This window comes from Choloepus didactylus, chromosome 7, assembly GCF_015220235.1.
Source record: "Choloepus didactylus isolate mChoDid1 chromosome 7, mChoDid1.pri, whole genome shotgun sequence".
In the NCBI taxonomy this organism is placed as follows: Eukaryota; Metazoa; Chordata; class Mammalia; order Pilosa; family Megalonychidae; genus Choloepus; species Choloepus didactylus.
This window is the reverse complement of record NC_051313.1, coordinates 33,202,804-33,225,552: the sequence shown is the minus strand read 5'-3', so window position 1 is coordinate 33,225,552 and position 22,749 is coordinate 33,202,804. Positions and strand designations below refer to the sequence as shown.

Genomic DNA, 22,749 nt, shown 5'->3' with positions numbered 1-22,749 from the left:
TATATCTGGAAAACCCTGAGAAATCGACAATACAGCTACTAGAGCTAATAAACAAATTTAGTAAAGTAGCGGGATACAAGATTAATGCACAGAAGTCAGTAATGTCTCTATATGCTAGAAATGAACAAACTGAAGAGACACTCAAGAAAAAGATACCATTTTCAATAGCAACTAAAAAAATCAAGTACCTAGGAATAAACTTAACCAAAGATGTAAAAGACCTATACAAAGAAAACTACATAACTCTACTAAAAGAAATAGAAGGGGACCTTAAAAGATGGAAAAATATTCCATGTTCATGGATAGGAAGACTAAATGTCATTAAGATGTGAATTTTACCCAAACTCATCTACAGATTCAATGCAATCCCAATCAAAATTCCAACAACCTACTTTGCAGACTTGGAAAAGCTAGTAATCAAATTTATTTGGAAAGGGCAGATGCCTCGAATTGCTAAAGACGCTCTAAAAAAGTAAAACAAAGTGGGAGGACTTTCACTCCCTGACTTTGAAGCTTATTATAAAGTCACAGTTGTCAAAACAGCATGGTACTGGCACAAAGACAGACATATTGATCATGGAATCAAACTGAGATAGACCCCCAGATCTATGACCTACTGATCTTTGATAAGGCCCCCAAAGTCACTGAACTGGGTCATAACAGTCTTTTCAACAAATGAGGCTGGGAGAGTTGGATATCCATACCCAAAAGAATGAAAGAGGACCCCTACCTCATACCCTACATAAAAATTAACTCAAAGTGTATCAAAGATCTCAATATAAAAGACAGTACCATAAAACTCCTAGAAGGTAATGTAAGGAAACATCTTCAAGACGTATTAGGTGGTCACTTCCTAGACTTTACACCCAAAGTACAAGCAACAAAAGAAAAAAGAGATAAATGGGAACTCCTCAAGCTTAGAAGTTTCTGTGCCTCAAAAGAATTTGTCAAAAAGGTAAAGAGGCAGCCAACTCAATGGGAAAAAATTTTTGGAAACCATGTATCTGACAAAAGACTGATATCTTGCATATATAAAGAAATCCTACAACTCAATGATGCTAGTACAGAGAGCCCAATTATAAAATGGGCAAAAGAGAAGAAAAGACAGTTCTCTGAAGAGGAATTACAAATGGCGAAGAAACACATGAAAAAATATTCAACTTCACTAGATATTAGAGAGATGCAAATTAAGACCACAATGAGATACCATTTCACACCAGTTAGAATGGCTGACATTAAGCAAACAGGAAACTACAAATGCTGGAGAGGATGTGGAGAAATTGGAACTCTTATTCATTGTTGGTGGGACTGTATACTGACTGGTTCAGCTACTCTGGAAGTCAGTCTGGCACTTCCTTAGAAATCTAGATATAGAGTTACCCTTAGATCCAGTAATTGCACTTCTCGGTCTATATCCGGAAGATCTGAAAGCAGTGACACGAACTGATATCTGCACGCCAATGTTCATAGCAGCATTATTCACAATTGCCAAGAGATGGAAACAACCCAAATGTCCTTCAACATATGAGTGGATAAATAAAATGCGGTATATACACATGATGGAATATTACATGGCTGTAAGAAGGAACAATGTCATGAAATATATGACAACATGGATGAACCTTGAAGACATAATGCTGAGCGAAATAAGCCAGGCACAGAAAGAGAAACATTATATGCTACCACTAATGTGAACTTTGAAAAATGGAAAACGAATGGTTTATAATGTAGAATGTAGGGGAATTAGTGATAGAGAGCAATTAAGGAAGGGGGAAAGATAATCCAATAAGAACTGATAAGCTACCGTGGGTAAATTTGACATTCTGGTAATGTCCAGGAATGACTATGGTCTGTTAATTTCTGATGGGTATAGTAGGAACAAATCACAAAAATGTTGCTTTATTAGGTTACTTTCTTGGGGTAGAGTAGGAACATGTTGGAAGTAAAGTAGTTATCTTATATTAGTTGTCTTTTTCTTACCCCCTTGTTATGGTCTTTTTGAAATGTTCTTTTAGTGTATGCTTTTTTTAATTTTTAATTTTTTTTATTTTTTATACAGTTGATTAAAAAAAAAAGTTAAAAAAAAAAAAAGGGAAAAATAATATGCAGAGCCCCCTTGAGGAACAGATGGAGAATGCAGGGGTATTGGGCTTCCCCACCTTGATGGTTGCTAATGTGCTCACAGACATAGGGGACTGGTGGTTTGATGGGTTGAGCCCTCTACCACAGGACTTGCCCTTGGGAAGACTGTTGCTGCAAAGGAGAGGCTAGGCCTCCCTATAACTGTGCCTAAGAGCCTCCTCCCGAACGCCTCTTTATTGCTCAGATGTGGCCCTCTCTCTCTAGCTAAGCCAACTTGGCAGGTGAAATCACTGCCCTCCCGCTTACGTGGGATCAGACACCCAGGGGAATGAATCCCCCTGGCAACGTGGAATATTACTCCAGGGGAGGAATGTAGACCCAGCATTGTGGGATGGAGAACATCTACTTGACCAAAAGGGGGAAGTGAAAGGAAATGAAATAAGCTTCAGTGGCAGAGAAGAGGTCATTCTGGTGGGCACTCCTATGCACAATATAGACAACCCTTTTTAGGTTTTAATGAATTGAGATAGGTAGTGGTAGATACCTGAAACTATCAAACTACAACCCAGAACCCATGAATCTTGAAGACGATTGTATAAAAATGTAGCTTATGAGGGGTGACAATGTGATTGGGAAAGCCATATGGACCACATTCCCCTTTGTCTAGTTTATGGATGGATGAGTAGAAAAATAGGGGAAGGAAACAAACAAAGGCACCCAGTGTTCTTTTTTACTTTAATTGCCCTTTTTCACTTTAATTATTATTCTTGTTATTTGTGTGTGTGTGTTAATGAAGGTGTCAGGGATTGATTTTGGGGATAAATGCACAACTATGTAATGGTACTGTGAACAATCGAATGTACGATTTGTTTTGTATGACTGCATGGTATGTGCATATATCTCAATAAAATGAATTTTAAAAAAATAGATTCTTGGAATTTTCTACCCAATCAAGCCATCTTCGGTGGGGGGGGGGGGGGGGGAGAGGACAGAGAAGTTTTTACTTATTTTCAAGTATGTATGCATTTTATTTCTTTTTCTTTCCTGACAGCACTGGCTAGAATAGAATCTTCACAACAATACTGAGTCTATTGTTTTCTTTACTTGTCATGTCCACGTCTAGATTTGTTATCATGGTGCGCTGGTCTTATAAAAAAATAGGAGATTGTTCCCTTTTCCTCTATTTTCTGAAAGTTTTGCAGTATTATTTCTTCATTAAATGTTGGATAGAATTCACCAGTAAATCATTTGGGCCTTGAGTTTTCTTTGTAGAAAGGTTTTTAATTAGAAATTCAATTTTATTAATAGATATTGAATTGTTTTGATTTTGTTTCTTTGTCAGTTTCAGTATTTGTATTCTTAAAGGATTTGTCCATTTTATGTTGTCTATTATTCTTTTATTAATATTATTTTATTAAATGTTAATATTTATACATGCCCTTATTATCCTTTCAATTCCGATAGGATCTATAGTGATAGCCCTTCTTTCATTTTTTTCTTGATCAATCTAGCTAGGAATTTATCAATTTGATTGATCCGTTCAAAGAGCCAATTTTTGGTTTCATCAATTTTTTCTTTTTTTACTCATTTCCACTCTTATCTTTATTATTTCCCTCCTTCTACTTGATTTGTTCTTAAAGTAGAACTTAGATCATTGATTTTAAACCTTCTTTTTCTAATATAAGTCATGTATTAGTTGCTTAGTTGCATCTCATTGTTTGGTTTTCTTATTATCATTCGGTCAGAAAAAAGTTTTTATAGTTTATTTTTTTTCCTTTGATCCATGGTTTATTTCCTTGCCAGACACACTCTGTCTTCCTCATCTCTGTCATTTTGGTCAATTAGAACTTTACCTTTCCAGTTGTTCTGGACAAAAAGCATCTTTGCCTCCTTTCTTACAACCCACTTTCAATTTGTCAGCAAATCCTGACAGCTCTACCTCCAAAATATATCCAGAATTTGGTCACTACTTCACTACTTCGCCACTCTGGCCCAACTCATCATTGTCTTTTTTTTTTTTAATTAGCACTTAATTTTAATTAAAATTAACAGTTCAGATGAATAAAAGGACTAAAATAGTGAAGACAAACTTCTGAAAAATTACATTTATGTAAAAGAAACAAAACCGACAAGCAAAAGTCCCAAAAAGGGGCAGACGGTATTACAGCATTTGGATGAAATATACTAGTAAGGTTAGAATAATATGCAGATCACAAAAGACAAGGAGGAGGGGACAAACATAGAGGACAGATTTCCAGGTAGTATTTTCTGGATTCCAAACTCTCCTATGACCTCAAAAATATTCAGCATCTTCAAAAGATTCAACAAGTCCTCTTTACAAAAGTGACTGCGGTGTCTTCAACATGTTTTAGTTGCATGCATGTGCTTTGCTTCAGATTATGTTCACACATTGTCTTTTGTTTGTATATTACCTAATCTAATTGCTCTCTATACTTAAGGAATTTGTCTTGAGTATATTCACACCACAGAAGCTACAGTTGTTTTACCTAGAGTCATGTTACAGAGTCACTCTTCTGTTAAAACCCTCCAATGGCCCTACATGATCTGCAATGCTCCCCTGCCAGCTCACTATGCTCTGGCAACAGTGGCTTCAAGCATGACAGATAAGTTCCCACTTTAGGACCTTAGGCTGCTCCCTCTGCTCAGCTCTTTACCCAGGTAACAAATCATTATAATTCCTGTGCACTGAAGATACCCATAAACATAAACACCTTACATGGCAAAGTTACTTTTTTATTTGATCTTCACCACAAGAAAGAGAGCTTTCATAGTATGTGTGTGGGGCGGGGAGGGGGAGTTTAAAAGAATGACCCAAATCAACCCTTAATACTTAAGATGCTTAGTCAGTACCCAAATTACCTAAGTATGGTTGCTTTAATGCAATCCTCTGCTATAAGCAATATTTTCCAATGTTTCCAATACCCAAAGATCAAGATACCTCTGGTGCATGGAACATTATCATTTTAACAAGAGATCATTTCAGGGCCTTCATCATAAGAGAGCTGCTTATTTAAGTTTTTCCCCAACTATACAAGTGATACCAGCTTTAATATAGAAAAAAGGGGGGGTGGAAGATATGAACAGTGGAAAACATTTGATATGCTGGAGTGTTTCCTTCCATTTCTCCAGTTTTTTTTTTTTAAATATAGTCATAGTCTTTTATTGTAAACACAAATTTAAACCAAAAGAGTTGCTTAATAATCTTCTCGTTAAAGCAGAAGTTATTTAGCCATTTTCTTAGGGGGGACGGGTAATAAAATTTTTAAATTGTTTGCCAACACTGTTACTGCAATCTGCACCCCCATCATAAATTCACAGAAATACACAAACAGATCTATGGAGGTGGAACTTATCCAACTACTTTCATCTTACAAGCTTAAAAGTAAAAAGCTTCAAGCCTTGCTAGCATTGGGACAAGATGCCAGAGTGAGGTAGTGAACTGCTCTACAATCCTTTGGCCCAAGATGGCCAGGATGTGGATGATCCTCACTCCTTCCACCAATCAAAACTCACCAATGAAGACTTCAGGAAACTTCTCATGACCCCACGGGCAGCACCGACCTCTAACACCACCCTCTAAGTCATGTCACCATGCGATGCCAAGATAGTACAATGTGGACGAAGACCCAGCTGCACGAAGGAAGAAAAAGAAAAGTTATTATGTCAAGCTATGACAAGAAATTGAGAGAAAGCAAGCGCTAGCAGAGAAGTACCGGGACTGTGCCAAGGAATGGAGAGATGAGGTGAACAAAGATTATGAGGAAACTGAGCTGATGAGCACCATAGCTAACTACAGAGCTGTGGGCTCCCTGCTGAGGCAGACAAATCAGCTGCAAAGAAGAGAAGACAGTCAATATGGTACCCACCCATTTGATGAAAGGCTTGGATTTGCTCTGCTTCAGAAGTAAGGAGCTGAGATTGCCAGCAAAGAGAAAGAAGAGGAAGAACTGATGGAAAAACCCTAAAAGGAAACCAAGAAAGATGAGGATCCTGAGAATAAGACTGAATTTAAAACACACCTTGGTTGCAATGTTTACATATGCTCTTCAAGAGCAAAGCATACCAGCGGAATGAGCTGTTCCTGCCAGAACGCATGGCCCATGTGGTGGACTTGGATGATGAGGATGCTGACACAGACACCCCCACCACTCTTATTCACAGCAAGGCTGATTGCCCCACCATGGAGGCCCAGACCATGCTGACCACAAGTGACACTGTCATCAGCAAGCTCACCCAGAGCCTCTGCTACCTGAGGCAGGGCCCCTGCAACAAGAAGCTCAAGAAGAAAGATAAAGGGAAATTGGAAGAGAAGAAACCTCCTGAGTCGGACATGAATATTTTCATGTTCGTGAAAGGTTCAAGACAAAGAATAAGGGAGACATCGGGAACCGAGCATGATCAGGAGCGAGACAGAAATAGTGACAGAAAGTGGGAGGGAGAACGAGTTCAGGAGCAGGAGCGGGATGGGAACCAGAGAGAGGGGAGGAGAAGAGGAGGCACAGCTACTTTGAGAAGCCTGAAGTGGAAGACGAGTCCATGGATGTTGACAAAGGAGCTGGGTCTGCCAAGGAGTTGATCAAGTTCATCAACGAGAAGTTTGATGGGTCTGCTGGCTGGGAAGGCACTGAATCACTGAAGAAGCCTGAGGACAGGAAGCAGCTGCGAGATTTTTTTGGCATGTCGAACAATTGTGCAGAGTGTTTCCCTGCCACGATGGATGACATGGCTGTGGACAGTGAAGCAGAAGTGGATTATAGCAAAATGTACTAGGGTTAACCAGAAGGGCTCCTTAGGCCGCTGGGACTTTGATACCCAGGAGGAATACAGAGTATATGAACAACAAGGAGGCTTTGCCAAAGGCTGTGTTCCAGTGTGGCATCAAGATGTCTGAAAGGCGGAAAATCAGGCCCTTCAAAGAAACCAATGACAAGGCAGAGCTTGATCGCCAGTGGAAGATTAGTGCAATCACTGAGAAAAGGAGTAAGAGTGAAGCTGATGGGGCTGAAGTCAAAAGACCAAAATACAAATTTCCAGTTCCAACCCCAAGAATTATCAATACAAGGATGTGTTCCCCACTGCTTTCTTTCTACAATTCCCAGAAAGGCTGCAAGGTGTTTTTGCGATCGTGTATAACATTGTATAGTTATCTAGTTCCATTAAAATTGGTTAAACTTTTAAAAACAAAACAAAAAAGCAAAGCTTAGAGATATGAGCCCAGAACCCGAGTCCTCCCAGTCTTCCCCGGAGTCTCCAGCACTTGTTATCAAGCAGTTAGCAACGACCCTCCACACCCGCCTGACGCACTAGCAGTTTCTGCTCCTCTGTTCACTAGACTCTAGACTGGTCCGGGCCCTTCGCTCCACTCCCGTTGGAGAGTCGTGTAAACCTTCGGGACCCGCTATTAGCAAACATCACGCTGCGCATCCCCCGCAGGGTAGCAAATCAGAAAGCAGAGAAATCGGAAACCCATGGATGCCGCCGCAGCTCGCCGCTAGCTAAACTTTTCCTAACCCCACAAGTGAAGCGTCCCTCAGCCCAGATATGTCGAGCGAGGTTATTGCGCTGAGGGCCTTCTTAGGCTCAGACTCTGCAAGGCCCAGGAACGCAGCCTTAGGTGTCCCTGGCGAACGCCAGACCGAATGCTTTCTCCATCCAGGCAAACTCGGAGCGGACATGGGCCGGGCGACAAATCAGTGCCCGGGCTTCAAGGCAGAACGAGTCGAACGCGGAAACAGGGAGCAAGCGGAGGCCGGCGCTGGGCTGTATAGCTCATCCGGCCGGCCTGGCTCTGAGCTCTGGGCCTCCCCGCCGGGGACTCTGCGCCTGCGCCCGCTGAGCCGCGGTCTATTATCCCGGCGCGGCCGCCGTTCCGGCTGCAGCGCGCGGGCTGGGAGTCTGGGCGATCCATGGGCTGCGGCGAGGGTCACGATGACAGATTACGGCGAGGAGCAGCGGAACGAGCTGGAGGCTCTAGAGTCCATCTACCCTGACTCCTTCACAGGTGACTTCCGCTGCCGCGAGCCCGCAGCCTTCCCGGGGAGGGTCGGAGCCGCCGGAGTCCACAGTTCCCCGGTCCGGACTAGAGAAGGGGCGACGAGACCGTGCGGCTACCTCGCTCGCCACTCTGTCTTTAAGTTCCTCTCTCAAAGTGTTCAGTTACTTCACCAGTAACTCCGCGGCTGTTTCTACTTTCTCTCCTTTTTCCCTGAAAGCCGCAAGTCAGTGTGAGGCTGTGGTGAAGTCCCTGGAAAGTGTCAGGCCTGGAACTGAGTTCGGGGCACTTTGGGTTCAGTGTAATCCAACCATGCTTTAGTGAAACACACCAAATGGAAAAAGGGAAACTCCAGATGGGGTTAGTCTTTCCTTTCCAGAGCCACAAAAGCGTCCAGTTTCACCTTTATTGAGATCGAAGCTATTTTTCACACCACAGTGCTTTATTTTGAAGTTTTTTGGATTCAGAATGCTGTTCTCAAATACCCAGAATCGGATCTGAGAGTAGCACAGTCCCTGAAGTTTGTCGGTTTTCTTTTTTTCTTTTCATTATTGTGGCATTCTGTAGAATACTTAATGAATGTTGTGGGCCAAATTTAATTTCCTCTTTAGACACTCAGTGAAAGGGATATTAGACAATAGCTAGCCCGGACCCATTGTTACAAGCAAGGAAATTGAGGCTAAGGAAAGGTGAGTGGCAGGCTCTGGGTCACACGGTGTGTTAGAGGAAGGGCTGTACTAAGAGTGAGGTCTGGAACTTTTAACCTGCCTTTTCACCTTCCAGACATGTGGAACTTGGGTTCCAGCTCCAGCTGGGATGAGAGGGAGAACAGGAGTACATGGTAGGTTGGGCTAATGTAAAATATCATTAATGAGAAGTTCTTTAAGTATATTTTGTAGGGAGAGAATTCTTCTGTATTAAGCCATGCTTTAGAAGATTCTGAAAATGCTGCAGATAATCTTATCAATATGGTTTTTCTCACATTACAATCAGTTTTTTGAGAAGCTATCAAAGTCAATTATGAGTGAGCAGAACGTAGGTTTGTGGGTTTGCGTTTCCCTTTCCTTTGAGTGTTGTGCATCATTGCTTGTCAGAATTCAGAGTGTACAGTGCATTGCTTTAATTTATAAACTACAGCTCTTCTCCCTTTCACTATTCAGCTTAGTTTTCTTGGCTCCACCTTTTGATCACTGTTTGCAATGGTAGCACCTTTTGTTCTACTTTGCCAACAGGCAGATTCTCTCAGCTATCCTTGTATAGTTCCAGTCCTGTTCATATTTTCTCTCACCAGCAGTACAGCTTGCTGTGAGGATGTGAAGGGGATGAGTGAAGAAGGGTTGAGAGTATCATTATCTGGGTGAGTGTGTATAGAGTCTGGAGTCTGGTTTTCTTCTCTTTTCTTGCTTTTATGCCAATATCTAAATAAAACAGGAAATAGGGTCAGTTGTTGGATACATTCTTAATCATGACATTTGGTCATTTCCGGTGCTTACGAACACTGTGTGCAGCGGAGTCAAAAAAGCATAGGATGTAACAATCTTTTCATTTCTTTGGACTTAAGATATCCCACATTAACTTTACAAAAGTGATGTATGTTTTTAACCCTAAAATAATCTTGTGGATCTTTCAATTTGTACTAGGCCCTGACAACTCTGGTAAATCATGCAATATGTAAAATTCTTGTCGGATTCATAGTGCTTGAAGATACTGAGCCAGGGTAAGAAAAGTTAACTTATGACTCTTGATGCATTCAAGTATTCTGCAAGTATCAACTGAGTCCATCTGTCTCTAATTATTTTCAGCATTCCTACAAGCTTTGCAATAAATAGATAAATGCGGTCGCAGTTGATTCGTCGGGGGGGGGGTGGCGGCCGGTTGCTAAATCCTAGGCTCTCAGGATTGCTTGGAGGGTACCGGCGGCGGGGGCTCTTTCCCGGAGGCGAGGGCGAGGCGGGGGACTTGGCCAGGTCCCCGGCGGGGTGGCGTGCAAAGTATGGAGGGCGGCGAGAAAGGAACAGGCGGGACACGTTTCTTTTTAGGGTGAAGAAACCAAGAGAGTTTATTAGGGGAGAGTACAAGCTTATATCGGGCGTTTAGAGGGCGGGGTAGCTGTAGAGGTTAAAGGCTTGGATTGGTTCTGAGAGGGCGCGGAGGTTGATTGAAAAGGGGCGAGAGTTGCTCTGGTAACGGTGTCTGGCAACAATGTATGCGCACTGGTGGTAATGGGAGTTGCACTGGCAACGGGGAGTGTCCGGGCAAGATAAGGGGGTGGGGAAAAGGCGGTTCCCTCCGGCAAGTCTCCCCTAACAGTGTTATTTTGGGTGAGGAAATGGGGCCTGCCTCCGGCCTCACTTTCCCAGGCCCGGGGGGCTGCGGAGGGCGCTGTCGCCCGTGCCCACCACCCTCCCCAGGGGCTGATCAGGTCCCCCAGCCCGGGCCCGCCAAGTTGAAGCACGTAATCAGTGTCCCGCAGATAAAGATGATATGTCTTGATTTATAATTCTTAGGGAACTTTGCCTTCTGATCATGTTCTTTATAAAACCTCTAAGGGAACAGGCAGAGGGCTTTGAAATAAAATGTTTCCATGTTTGATCTTTGAAATCCAGAGGATCTGCAAGGTTTGCTATTTTATAGTCTTCTTTTGTGTTTGTGATTCTATACTTTCATATTTTCATGCTATGTTTAAGAAGGAAAGCTTGCTTCTGTCATTTTCTTAAGGAACACAAATTGATAGTTTTCTAATTTTGTGGTAAATGCTTAATGCTATTGAAGAAAGTAGATATATTCCTGTCATTGTTGTTTTTGATGGATGGCTATTTTTTGACAAGGAAGTCTTTGTTAAGCACATGCTGACCCCATGTAGATGCTGAAGAGGCACAGTCCTGCCCACAGACTTAGTTAACCACGTAGACCTAGCCTATCTGCAGAATTGTTTGAGCATTTGGTTCAATGTTAACATTTATTGAGAATGATAACAAATCATACTACAATTTCTTTTCTTTTCATTTTTGCTTATTCTGTAGCTTAATTTCACATTGATCCAATCTTACTAACGCCTAGCCTTCCAAAATATAAGGACTTTCCTGTTACCACATTCTCCTCCAGTAGTGTTTCACTTGATGAGGTCCTGTTAAAATATAATTTGGTTATTTTTACATTTTGTATCAAAATCTCTGGCGAAGGGCAATTTTGCAGAACCATATTAGTTGGTATCAGGCTAACCAAAAGCCAAGTTCCCCTCATTCTGTTTGGTTTTGTAAAGAGGGATTCATAATCCTGTATTTGCTTGTCAGTACCTCTGAGTTGCAGCCATGAGCATTCAGCAGTTATACTTGCATCCTTTTTTTTTAAAATTCATTTTTATTGAGATATATTCACATATCATGCAGTCATACAAAGTGTACATTCAGTTGTTCACAGTACCATCAAATAGTTGTGCGTTCATCACCAAAATTAATTTTTTTTTCTTTTCATTTTTATTGAGATTGTTCAGATACCATACAATTATCCAAAGATCCAAAGTGTACAATCACTTGCCCCTGGGTACCCTCATACAGCTGTGCATCCATCACCACACTTAATTTTTGTTCAATTTTTAGAAACTTTTCATTACTGTAGACAAGAAATAAAATGAAAGATGAAAAAAGAAAAAAAGAAAAGGAAACTCTAAACCTCCCCTATCCCTAACCAACCCCCCTCAATTGTTGACTCCTGGTATTGATATAGTACGTTTGTTACTGTTGATGAAAAAATGTTGAAATACTACTAATTGTAGTATATAGTTTGTAATAGGTATATAGTTCTTCCCTATATGCCCCTCTATTATTAACTTCTAATTGTATTGTCATACATTTGTTCTGGTTCATGAAGTGATTTCTAGTATTTGTACAGTTGATCATGGACATTGCCCACCATAGGATTCAGTTTTATACATTTCCATCTTTTGACCTCCAGCTTTCCTTCTGGTGACATATATGACTCTGAGCTTCCCCTTTCCACCTCATTCACACACCATTCGGCGCTGTTAGTTATTCTCACATCTTGCTACCAACACCCCTGTTCATTTCCAAACATTTAAGTTCATCCTAATTGAACATTCTGCTCATACTAAGCAAGAGCATCTACATTTCTTCCACAAGGCAGGAGGGAGAGTCAAAGAAGGTAGAGAGGCAAAAGAAAGAGGAAACAAACAAAAAAAAATGACAGCTAGGAAGCAGCAAAAGGAAAAATAACCTTAAATCAAAGTAGAATAAAGAATCAGACAGTACCACCAATGTCAAGTGTCTAACATGCCTCCCCTATCCCCCCCTCTTATCTGCATTCACCTTGGTATATCACCTTTCTTACACTAAAGGAAGCATAATACAATGATTCTATTAGTTACAGTCTCTAGTTTATGCTGATTGCATCCCTCCCCCAATGCCTCCCCACTTTTAACACCTTGCAAGGTTGACATTGGCTTGTTCTCCCTCATAAAAGAACATATTTGTACATTTTATCACAATTGTTGAATACTCTAGATTACACCAAGTTACACAGTCCCAGTCGTTATCTTTCCTCCTTTCTTGTGGTGTCTCACATGCTCCCCATCTTTCTCTCTCAACCGTATTCATAGTTACCTTTGTTCAGTGTACTTACATTGTTGTGCTACCATCTCCCAAAATTGTGTTCCAAACCACACACTCCTGTCTTCTATCACCCTGTAGTGCTCCCTTTAGTATTTCCTGTAGGACAGGTGTCTTGTTCACAAAGTCTCTCATTGTCTGTTTGTCAGAAAATATTTTGAGCTCTCCCTCATATTTGAAGGACAGCTTTGCTGGATACAGGATTCTTGGTTGGTGGTTGTTCTCTTTCAGTATCTTAAATATATCATACCACTTCCTTCTTGCCTCCATGGTTTCTGCTGAGAGATCCGCATATAGTCTTATTAAGCTTCCTTTGTATGTAATGGATTGCTTTTCTCTTGCTGCTTTCAGGATTCTCTCTTTGTCTTTGACATTTGATAATCTGATTATTAAGTGTCTTGGCATAGGCCTATTCATATCTCTTCTGTTTGGAGTACGCTGCGCTTCTTGGATCTGCAATTTTATGTCTTTCATAAGAGATGGGAAATTTTCATTGATTATTTCCTCTATTATTGCTTCTGCCCCCTTTCCCTTCTCTTCTCCTTCTGGGACACCAATGATACGTACATTATTGTACTTTGTTTCATCCTTGAGTTCCCGGAGACGTTGCTCATATTTTTTCATTCTTTTCTCCATCTGCTCCTTTGCATGTAGACTTTCAGGTGTTTTGTTCTCCAGTTCCTGAGTGTTTTCTTCTGCCTCTTGAGATCTGCTGTTGTATGTTTCCATTGTGTCTTTCATCTCTTGTGCTGTGCCTTTCATTTCCATAGATTCTACTAGTAGGTTTTTTGAACTTTTGATTTCTGCCGTATACATGTCCAGTGCTTCCTTTACAGCCTCTATCTCTTTTGGAATATCTTCTCTAAACTTTTTCAATTGATTTAGCATTAGTTGTTTAAATTCCTGTATCTCAGTTGAAGTGTATGTTTGTTCCTTTGACTGGGCCATAACTTTGTTTTTCTTAGTGTAGGTTGTAATTTTCTGTTGTCTAGGCATGGTTTCCTTGGTTATTCAAATCAGGTTTTCCCAGACCAGAACAGGCTCAGGTCCCAGAGGGAAGAAATATTCAGTATCTGGTTTCCCCGTGGGTGTGTCTTAGAAAATTGCTCCACCCTTTGATGCCTCAGGTCACTGTGCTTTTCTGCCCACCAGGTGACGCCTGTTAGCCTATAATTCTTGCCTGGTGTGAGGAAGTATGGCCGTGTTCCCCCAGGCTCTGGGGTCTGGTTCTGAATGGAAAGGGCCCCACCCCTTTCCTCCTAGAGAAGACATTTCAATGGTCTCGCTCTCTGTTTGTGGTGTCTCCACCCTTCCCAGAGTCACAGCCCTGGAAACTGAAAATGACTGGGGCTTTCTCCACTGAGCCAAAAAAGAAACAGATAGTCCCCTTCAGACCCAGTCCAAGGGAACCCTCCGGCTCTCCCAGGTCAGTCATCACCCAAAGCCTCTGTCTGTTTTTTGGGGCTGCGTACCTGTAGTGAGCAGTTCACACTCGCTACTTAAAACCCCAGTTGGAGCTCAGCTGAGCTGTATTTGCTTGCTGGGAGAGAGCTTCTCTCTGGCACCACGCAGCTCCGCAGCTCGGGCTATGGGGGAGGGGGTCTCCCGACCTGGTTCCGCAGGTTTTACTTACAGATTTTATGCTGTGTTCTCGGGCATTCCTCCCAATTCAGGTTGGTGTATGATGAATGGATGGTCTCGTTTGTCCCCCTGCAGTTATTCTGGATTATTTACTAGTTGTTTCTGGTTTTTTGTAGTTGTTCCAGGGGGACTACTTAGCTTCCACTCCTCTCTATGCCGCCATCTTGCCTGAGTCTATCACCAAAATTAATTTTTGAACGTTTTCATTTCCACACACACACAAAAATAATAAGAATAAAAATTAAAGTGAAAAAGAACAATTAAAGTAAAAAAAGAACACTGGGTGCTTTTTTTTTTTTTTTTTTGCCCCCATTCATCCATACACTGGACAATGGGGAGTGTGGTCCATTTGGCTTTCCCATACACATTGTCACCCCTCATAAGCTACATTTTTAAACAGTTGTCTTTAAGATTCATGGGCTCTGGGTTATAGTTTGGTAGTTTCAGGTGTTTAGTGCTAGCTATTGCAATTCATTAGAACTTAAAAAGAGTTGTCTATATTGTGCATAAGAGTGCCCACCAGAGTGACCTCTTGGCTCCTTTTGGAATCTGTCTGCCACTGAAGCTTATTTCATTTCCTTTCACATCCCCCTTTTGGTCAAGAAAATGTTCTCCATCCCACGATGTCGGGTCTAGATTCCTTCCTGGTACTCATATTCCACGTTGCCAGGGAGATTCACTCCCCTGGGTGTCAGATCCCATATAGCGGGGAGGGCAGTGATTTCACCTGCCAAGTTGGCTTAGCTAGAGAGAGAGGGCCACATCTGAGCAACAAAGAGGAATTCGGGAGGAGGCTCTTAGGCATAATTATAGGGAGGCCTAGCCTCTCCTTTGCAGCAACAGTCTTGCCAAGGGCAACTCCCGTGGTAGAGGGCCCAACCCATCAAACCACCAGTCCCCTATGTCTGTGAGCACATCAGCAACCATCGAGATGGGGATGCCCAACACCCCTGAATTCTCCATCAGCTCCTCAAGGGGGCTCTGCATATTTTTTTCATTGTTTTTTTTTTTAATTCTTTTTTTTTTTAAATTAACTATATGTTCTAGTTTGCTAATGCTGTCGGAATGCAAAACACCAGAAATGGATTGGCTTTTATAAAAGGGGGTTTATTTGGTTACACAGTTACAGTCTTAAGGCCATAAAGTGTCCAAGGTAACACATCAGCAATCCGGTACCTTCACTGGAGGATGGCCAATGGCATCCAGAAAACCTCTGTTAGCTGAGAAGGCACGTGGCTGGCGTCTGCTCTAAAGTTCTGGTTTCAAAATGGCTTTCTCCCAGGATGTTCCTTTCTAGGCTTCAGCTTCTCTCCAAAATGTCACTCTTAGTTGCTTTTGGGGTGTTTTTCCTCTCTTAGCTTCTCAGGAGCAAGAGTGTGCTTTCAATGGCCGTCTTCAAACTGTCTCTCATCTGCAGCTCCTGTGCTTTCTTCAAAGTGTCCCTTTTGGCTGTAGCTCCTCTTCAAAACATCACTCACAGCTGCACTGAGTTCCCTCTGCCCATCAGCTCATTTATTTAGCTCCACTGATGAAGACCCACCCCGTGGGTGGGCCAACACTCCATGGAAATTATCCAATCAGAGTCATCACCCACAGCTGGGTGGGGCGCATTCCAGGGAAACACACAAAGAAATCTAATCAACGCTGATAATGTCTGCCTACACAAGATTACATCAAAGATAATGGCATTTGGGGGACACAATACATTCAAACCTGCACACTATATCAAAAAAGAAATACAATAAAAAACATTTCAAACAAACCATAGCATAACAAGGGAGTAAGAAAAAAACAACTAATGTAAAATAACTACTTTACTTCCAACATGTTCCTACTCTACCCCAAGAAAATAACCTAATATAGCAACATTTCTGTGAACTTGTTCCTATCATATCCATCATAAATTAACAAACAATAGTCATTCTTGGGCATTCCCAGAACGTTAAATTTACCCACGATAGCTTATCTATTCTTACTGGGTTACCAGTCCCCCTTCATTAATTGCTCTCTATCGCTAGTTCCCCTACATTCTACATTATAAACCATTTATTTTACATTTTTCAATGTTCACATTAGTGGTAGCATATAATATTTCTCTTTTTGTGCCTGGCTTATTTCGCTCAGCATTATGTCTTCAAGGTTCATCCATGTTGTCATAACTTTCATGACATCGTTTCTTCTTACTGGCATGTAGTATTTCATCACGTGTATATACCACATTTTATTTATCCACTCATATGTTGAAGGACATTTGGGTTGTTACCATCTCTTGGCAATTGTGAATAATGCTGCTGTGAACATTGGCATGCAGATATCTGTTCGTGTCACTGCTTTCAGATCTTCTGGGTATATACTGAGAAGTTCAGTCACTGGATCGCAGGGAAACTATATCTAGTTTTCTTAGGAACTGCCAGACTGACTTCCAGAGTGGCTGAACCAGTATACAGTCCCACCAACAATGAATAAGAGTTCCAATTTCTCCACATCCTCTCCCGCATTTGTAGTTTCCTGTTTGCTTAATGGCAGCCATCCTAATTGGTGTGAGATGGTACTCATTGTGGTATAAAATTTGCATCTCTCTAATAGCTAGTGAAGCTGAACATTTTTTCATGTGTTTCTTGGCCATTTGTATTTCCTCTTCAGAGAACTGTCTTTTCATATCTTTTGCCCATTTTATAATTGGGCTGTCTGTACTATTGTCATTGAGTTGTAGGATTTCTTTATATATGCAAGATATCAGTCTTTTGTCAGATACATGGTTTCCAAAATTTTTTTCCCGTTCACTTGGCTGCTTCTTCACCTTTTGACAAATTCCTTTGAGGTACAGAAACTTCAAAGCTTGAGTAGTTCCCATTTATCTGTTTTTTCTTTTTTGCTTGTGCTTTGGGTGTAAGGTCTAGGAAGTGGCTGCCTAATACAAGGTCTTGAAGATGTTTCCCTATATTATCTTCTAGAAGTTTTATGGTACTGTCTTATATACTGAGCTCTCTGATCCACTTTCAGTTAATTTTTATGTAGGGTGTGAGGTAGGGGTTCTCTTTCATTCTTTTGGTTATGGATGTCCAACTCTCCTAGTCGCATTTGTTGAAAAGACTGTTATGTCCCAGTTCAGTGGCTTTGGGGCCCTATCAAAGATCAGTCGGCCATAGATCTGGGGGTCTATCTCCGAATTCTCAATTTGATTCCATTGATCAATGTCTATCTTTGTGCCAGTACCATGCTGTTTTGACTGCTGTGGCTTTATAATAAGCTTAAAAGTCTGGGAGTGTAAATCCTCCCACTTTGTTTTTCTTTTTTAGAGTGTTTTTAGCAATTCGAGGCATCTTCCCTTTCCAAATAAATTTGATAACTAGCTTTTCCGAGTCTGCAAGGTAGGTTGTTGGAATTCTGATTGGGATTGCATTGAATTCGTCGATGAGTTTGGATAGAATTGACATCTTAATGACATTTAGCCTTGCTATCCATGAACATGGAATATTTTTCCATCTTTTAAGGTCCCCTTCTATTTCTTTTAGTAGAGTTATGTAGTTTTCTTTGTATAGGTCTTTTACATCTTTGGTTAAGTTTATTCCTAGGTACTTGATTTTTTTAGTTGCTATTGAAAATGGTATCTTTTTCTTGAGTGTCTCTTCAGTTTGTTCATTTCTAGCATATAGAAACATTACTGACTTATGTGCATTAATCTTGTATCCCGCTACTTTGCTAAATTTGTTTATTAGCTCTAGTAGCTGTATTGTTGATTTCTCAGGGTTTTCTAGATATAAGATCATATCATCTGCAAATAATGACAGTTTTACTTCTTCCTTTCCAGTTTGGATGCCTTTTATTTCTTTGTCTTGCCAGATTGCCCTGGCTGGCACTTCTAGCACAATGTTGAGTAATAGTGATGACAGTGGGCATCGTTGTCTTGTTCCTGGTCTTAGAGGGAAGGCCTTCAGTCTCTCACCATTGAGTACTGTGGTGGCTGAGGGTTTTTCATATATGCTCTTTCTTATATTCAGGAAGTTTCCTTCAATTTCTACCTTTTGAAGTATTTTTTATAAAAAAGAGATGCTGGATTTTGTTGAATGCATTTTCAGCGTCTATTGAGATGATCCTTTGATTTTTCTCTTTTGATTTGTTAATGTTCTGTCATACATTGATTTTCTTATGTTGAACCATCCTTGCATGCCTGGAATGAACCCCACTTGGCCATGGTGTATGATTTTTTTAATGTGTCTTTGGATTTGATTTGCAAGTATTTTGCAAATGATGAGAATTTTTGCATCTGTATTCATTAGGAAGATTGGGCTGTTGTTTTCCTTTTTTTGGAGCATCTTTGCCTAGTTTTGGCATTAGATTGACATTAGCTTCATAAAATGAGTTAGGTAGTGTTCCATTTTCTTCGATGTTTTGAAAGAGTTTAAGTATGATTGGTGTCAGTTCTTTTTGGAAAGTTTGGTAGAATTCCCCTGTGAAGCCATCTGACCCTGGGCATTTATTTGTGGGAAGTTTTTTGATGACCGATTAGATGTCTTTGCTTGTGATTGGTTGGTTGAGGTCTTCTGTTTCTTCTCTGGTCCGTCTAAGTTGTTCACATGTTTCCAGGAAATTGTCCATTTCCTGTACATTACCCAATTTGTTGGCATATAGTTGTTCATAGTATCCTCTTATAATTTTTTTTAATTTCTTCAGGATCTGCAGTAATGTCACCTTTCTCATTCATTATTTTGTTTGTATGGGTCTTCTCTCTTTCATTTTGTCAGTCTAGCTAGGGGCTTGTCAATCTTGTTGATCTTCTCAAATAACTAACTTTCGGTGTTATTTATCCTCTCTATTGTTTTTTTGTTCTCTATGTCATTTATTTCTGCTTTAATCCTTGTTATTTCTGTTCTTCTACTTGGTTTAGGGTTGATTTGCTGTTTGTTTTCTAGCTTCTTCAGTTGATCCATTAGTTCTTTGATTTTAGCTTTTTCTTCCTTTTTGATGTATGTGTTTAGTGCTAAAAATGTCCTCCTCAGTACCACTTTTGCTGCATCGTATAGATTTTGATATGTTGTGTTCTCATTTTCGTTCGTCTGTATGTATTTAGCAATTTCTCTTGCTATTTCTTCTTTAACCCACTGATAGTTTAGGAGCTTGTCGTTTCACCTCCAAGTATTTGTGAATTTTCTAAGTCTCTGATGGTTATTGACTTCTAATTGTATTCCACTGTGGTTAGAGACTGTGCTTTGAATAATCTGAATTTTTTTTTTAATTTATTGAGGCTTGTTTTATGTCCCAGCATGTGATCTATTCTGGAGAAAGTTCCATGAGCACTAGAGAATATGTGTATCCTGGTGGTTTGGGATGTAATGTTCTATATTTGTCTGCTAAATCCAATGCATTGATCAGATTGTTTAGGTTTTCAATTTCCTTATTGGTCTTCTTTCTGGTTGATCTATCTATAGGAGAGAGTGACGTGTTGAAGTCTCCCACAATTATTGTGGAGACATCCATTGCTTCCTTTAGTTTTGCCAGCGTTTGTCTCATGTATTTTGTGGCAATTTGGGTGTGTAAACATTTATGATTGTTATTTCTTCTTGTTGAATTGCTCCTTTTGTTAGTATGTAGTGGCCTTCTTTGTCTCTCACAACATCCTTGCATTTAAAGTGTGTTTTATCTGAGATTAATATTGCTACTCCTGCTTTCTTTTGGCTGTAACTTGCATGAAATATTTTTTTCCATCTTTCCTTTCACTTTCAATTTCTTTGTGTCCCTGTGTATAAGATGAGTCTCTTGTATGCAGCATATTGATGGTTCATTTTCTTTTTTTTATCCATTCTGCCAATCTGTATCTTTTAATTGGGAAGTTTAATCCATTTACATTCAATGTTATTACTGTGAAAGCATTTCTTAATCAGCCATCCTATCCTTTGGTTTATGTTTGTCAGATATATTTTTTCCCTCTCTTAATGTCCGTTAATATACCCATACTGAATCTCTTAGTACTGAACCTTTCTCCATCTCTCTCTCTCCTTTCTTTGTTTCTCTGTTGGTAGGGCTCCCTTTAGTATCTCAAGTAGGGCAGGTCTTCTGTTAGCAAATTCTTTCAGCATTTGTTTGTCTTGAAAAATTAAAGCTCTCCCTCAAATTTGAAGGAGAGCTTTGCTGGATAAAGAATTCTTGGTTGGCAATTTTTCTCTTTCAGAATTTTAAATATTTCATGTCTCTGCCTTCTTGCTTCCATTGTGGCTGCAGAGTAGTCACTACTTAGTCTTATGCTGTTTCCTTTGTAAGTGGTAAATTGCTTTTCTCTTACAGCTTTCAGAACTTGCTCCTCTTCTTCAGTATTTGATAATCTGATCAGAACATGTCTCGGAGTGGGCTTATTTGGATTTGTTTTATTTGGAGTTTGCTGGGCATTTATGATTTGTGTATTTATGGTGTTAAGAAGATTAGGGAAGTTTTCTCCGACGATTTCTTCGAATACTCTTCCTAGACCTTTACCCTTCTCTTCCCCATCTGGAACACCAATGAGTCTTATATTTGGACATTTTATATTATCTGTCATATCCCTGAGGTCCATTTTTATTTTTTCGATTTTTTCCCCATTCTTTCTTTTGTTCTTTCATTTTCTGTTTTGTCATATTCAAGGTCACTGATTTGCTGTTCAGTTTCTTCTAGTCTTGGACTATGAGTATCCAGAATCTTTTTAATTTGCTCAACAGTTTCTTTTATTTCCATAAGATCTTCTATTTTTTTATTTACTCTTGCAATTTCTTCTTTATGCTCTTCTAGGGTCTTCTTCACGTCCTTTGTGTCCTGTGCCATGCTCTCATTGTTTGTCTTTAGTTCTTTGATTAATTACTCCAAGTACTGTGTCTCCTTTGCTCTTTTGATTTTGGTGTTTGGGTTTGGGTTATCCATATCATCTGTTTTTTTCATATGCTTTAAAATTTTCTGTTGTTTTTGGCCTCTTGGCATTTGCTTAACTTGATAGGGTTCTTTGAGGATATGTAGACTGATTCAAACACTTATCTCCAGTTTGTCAGATGTACAGTTTGGTGGAGTACACTTTCTCTAACTAACCAGCAGGTGGCGTCTGCGAGCCACCTATTCCCCTCAAGCCAGTTCTCCCCAACTTTGTCTTTGTGATGTGTGGTGGTGAGTCTTGTGGGGTCCAATTGGTGCACTAAGTTTGCATGTGTAGTTGGTGCTTCCTGCCCTGAATGTGGGGCATGTGTCTGAGCAGTTAGGGAGGGAGGTGGCTTTAATAATCAAATCTCCCAGGTGTTCCTGGAGATTTAAAGCTGTTGCATAGTCTAATCCTTCAGTACAGTCTCGCCACAGTTTGTCTCTGCTGCTGACCCACAAGTCCTTGGTATTGGAGTATGGTCCCTGGGACTTGCAAGTGAGTCCCTCTTCCAAGCCATGTCCTCCTAGGTCCTCTGCTGAGGGAAGACTGTGCTACGTCACAGGTGAGCACTGTCCCCCAAGGTTATACTTGCATCTTAGAGATGTGACAGAAGTCATTTTGTGAAAGCAGTTTTTGTAAAAGATGGCTTTTGATAGGATAGACAGCCTTTAAGAACCACAGGGACTTACTTTAATGTGAAATGTCCGGTTCTTTGTAGGAAACTTACGGTCATTTGTTTGCCTATACTGTACCTTTAAGGTATTACTTCTGTTGTTTCTGTTCTTGGCAAAATCCTTAATTCTGACCAGCCCATAATCATCTGACCCGATGTCACTTAACATTTTTCCTGCCCTTCAACTTGGCTAATCTTTCTTCTACTTCCCTCAACTCATAATATGTTAGCATGAGATTGTTTCTCCATCAGAATTCAGAAATCATCCATCTTTGCATGTCTAATTAAGTAGCTTTCCCATCTTTATTGTAGCTACCATCAAGCTTTGGAGTAAATTTCCTTGCACTGTTTTTTTTTTTTTCTTTCCCCTTAGGATCAGGCCCAGATTTGATAGAAAACCCTAAATAACAGTGGTTTAGTCAAGGTGAAAGTTTATTGCTTTGCACATAAAAATAGTTGTGGCAGCCATAGTTCAAGAAGTCCTGACACCAGGTTTCTTCTGACTCACCTGTCTGTCATCCTTGACGTGAGGTCTCAGCCTCATGGTCCAACATGTGAGGATTCTCTTTCCAGGTATTAGCATAGATAAAAGAATGAATTTAAAAAGAGGTAAAAGTGCAGTATTTTAGGGAAATTCCCTGGCAGTTGTTAAAAGACAGTTCTGTTGGAATTAGTCATTTGGTGAAACCTAGCTAGAAGGGAGGCTGGGAAATGTATTTATTCTGGGTGGTCAATATGCTCAATTAAAAATGGTATAGCTTAGAAGAGAGTGGATATTGGGGACCTGTTAGCAGTGTCCCTCAGATTCTCCAATATCCTTTTTCTTTGTTGCACCTGG

At 40.5% G+C, this 22,749-nt stretch overlaps 2 protein-coding genes across 5 annotated transcripts in view; one reads left to right on the top strand and one right to left on the bottom strand.

Moving 5' to 3' along the window:
* The window catches only part of TRAPPC3L (trafficking protein particle complex 3 like), an 82,637-nt gene extending 74,803 nt beyond the window's left edge, over nucleotides 1-7,834 (bottom strand). For 2 of the 4 annotated variants that reach the window (XM_037842819.1, XM_037842821.1), the window contains exons 1-2: nucleotides 7,408-7,834; nucleotides 5,617-5,733 (exon numbers count right to left, since the gene is read on the bottom strand). In XM_037842819.1, coding sequence (XP_037698747.1) covers nucleotides 5,617-5,643 — 27 coding nt within the window. In that variant the 5' untranslated portion in view covers nucleotides 5,644-5,733; nucleotides 7,408-7,834. Of the gene's footprint in view, nucleotides 1-5,616; nucleotides 5,734-7,407 lie in introns of those variants that run through there. The other 2 variants (XM_037842816.1, XM_037842820.1) reach the window with 1 other exon arrangement.
* Nucleotides 7,835-7,849: 15 nt separating this feature from the next.
* The window catches only part of RWDD1 (RWD domain containing 1), a 39,397-nt gene continuing 24,497 nt past the window's right edge, over nucleotides 7,850-22,749 (top strand). Inside the window, exon 1 of the mRNA XM_037842815.1 lies at nucleotides 7,850-8,104. Coding sequence (XP_037698743.1) covers nucleotides 8,032-8,104 — 73 coding nt within the window. The 5' untranslated portion in view covers nucleotides 7,850-8,031. The remainder of the gene's footprint in view (nucleotides 8,105-22,749) is intronic.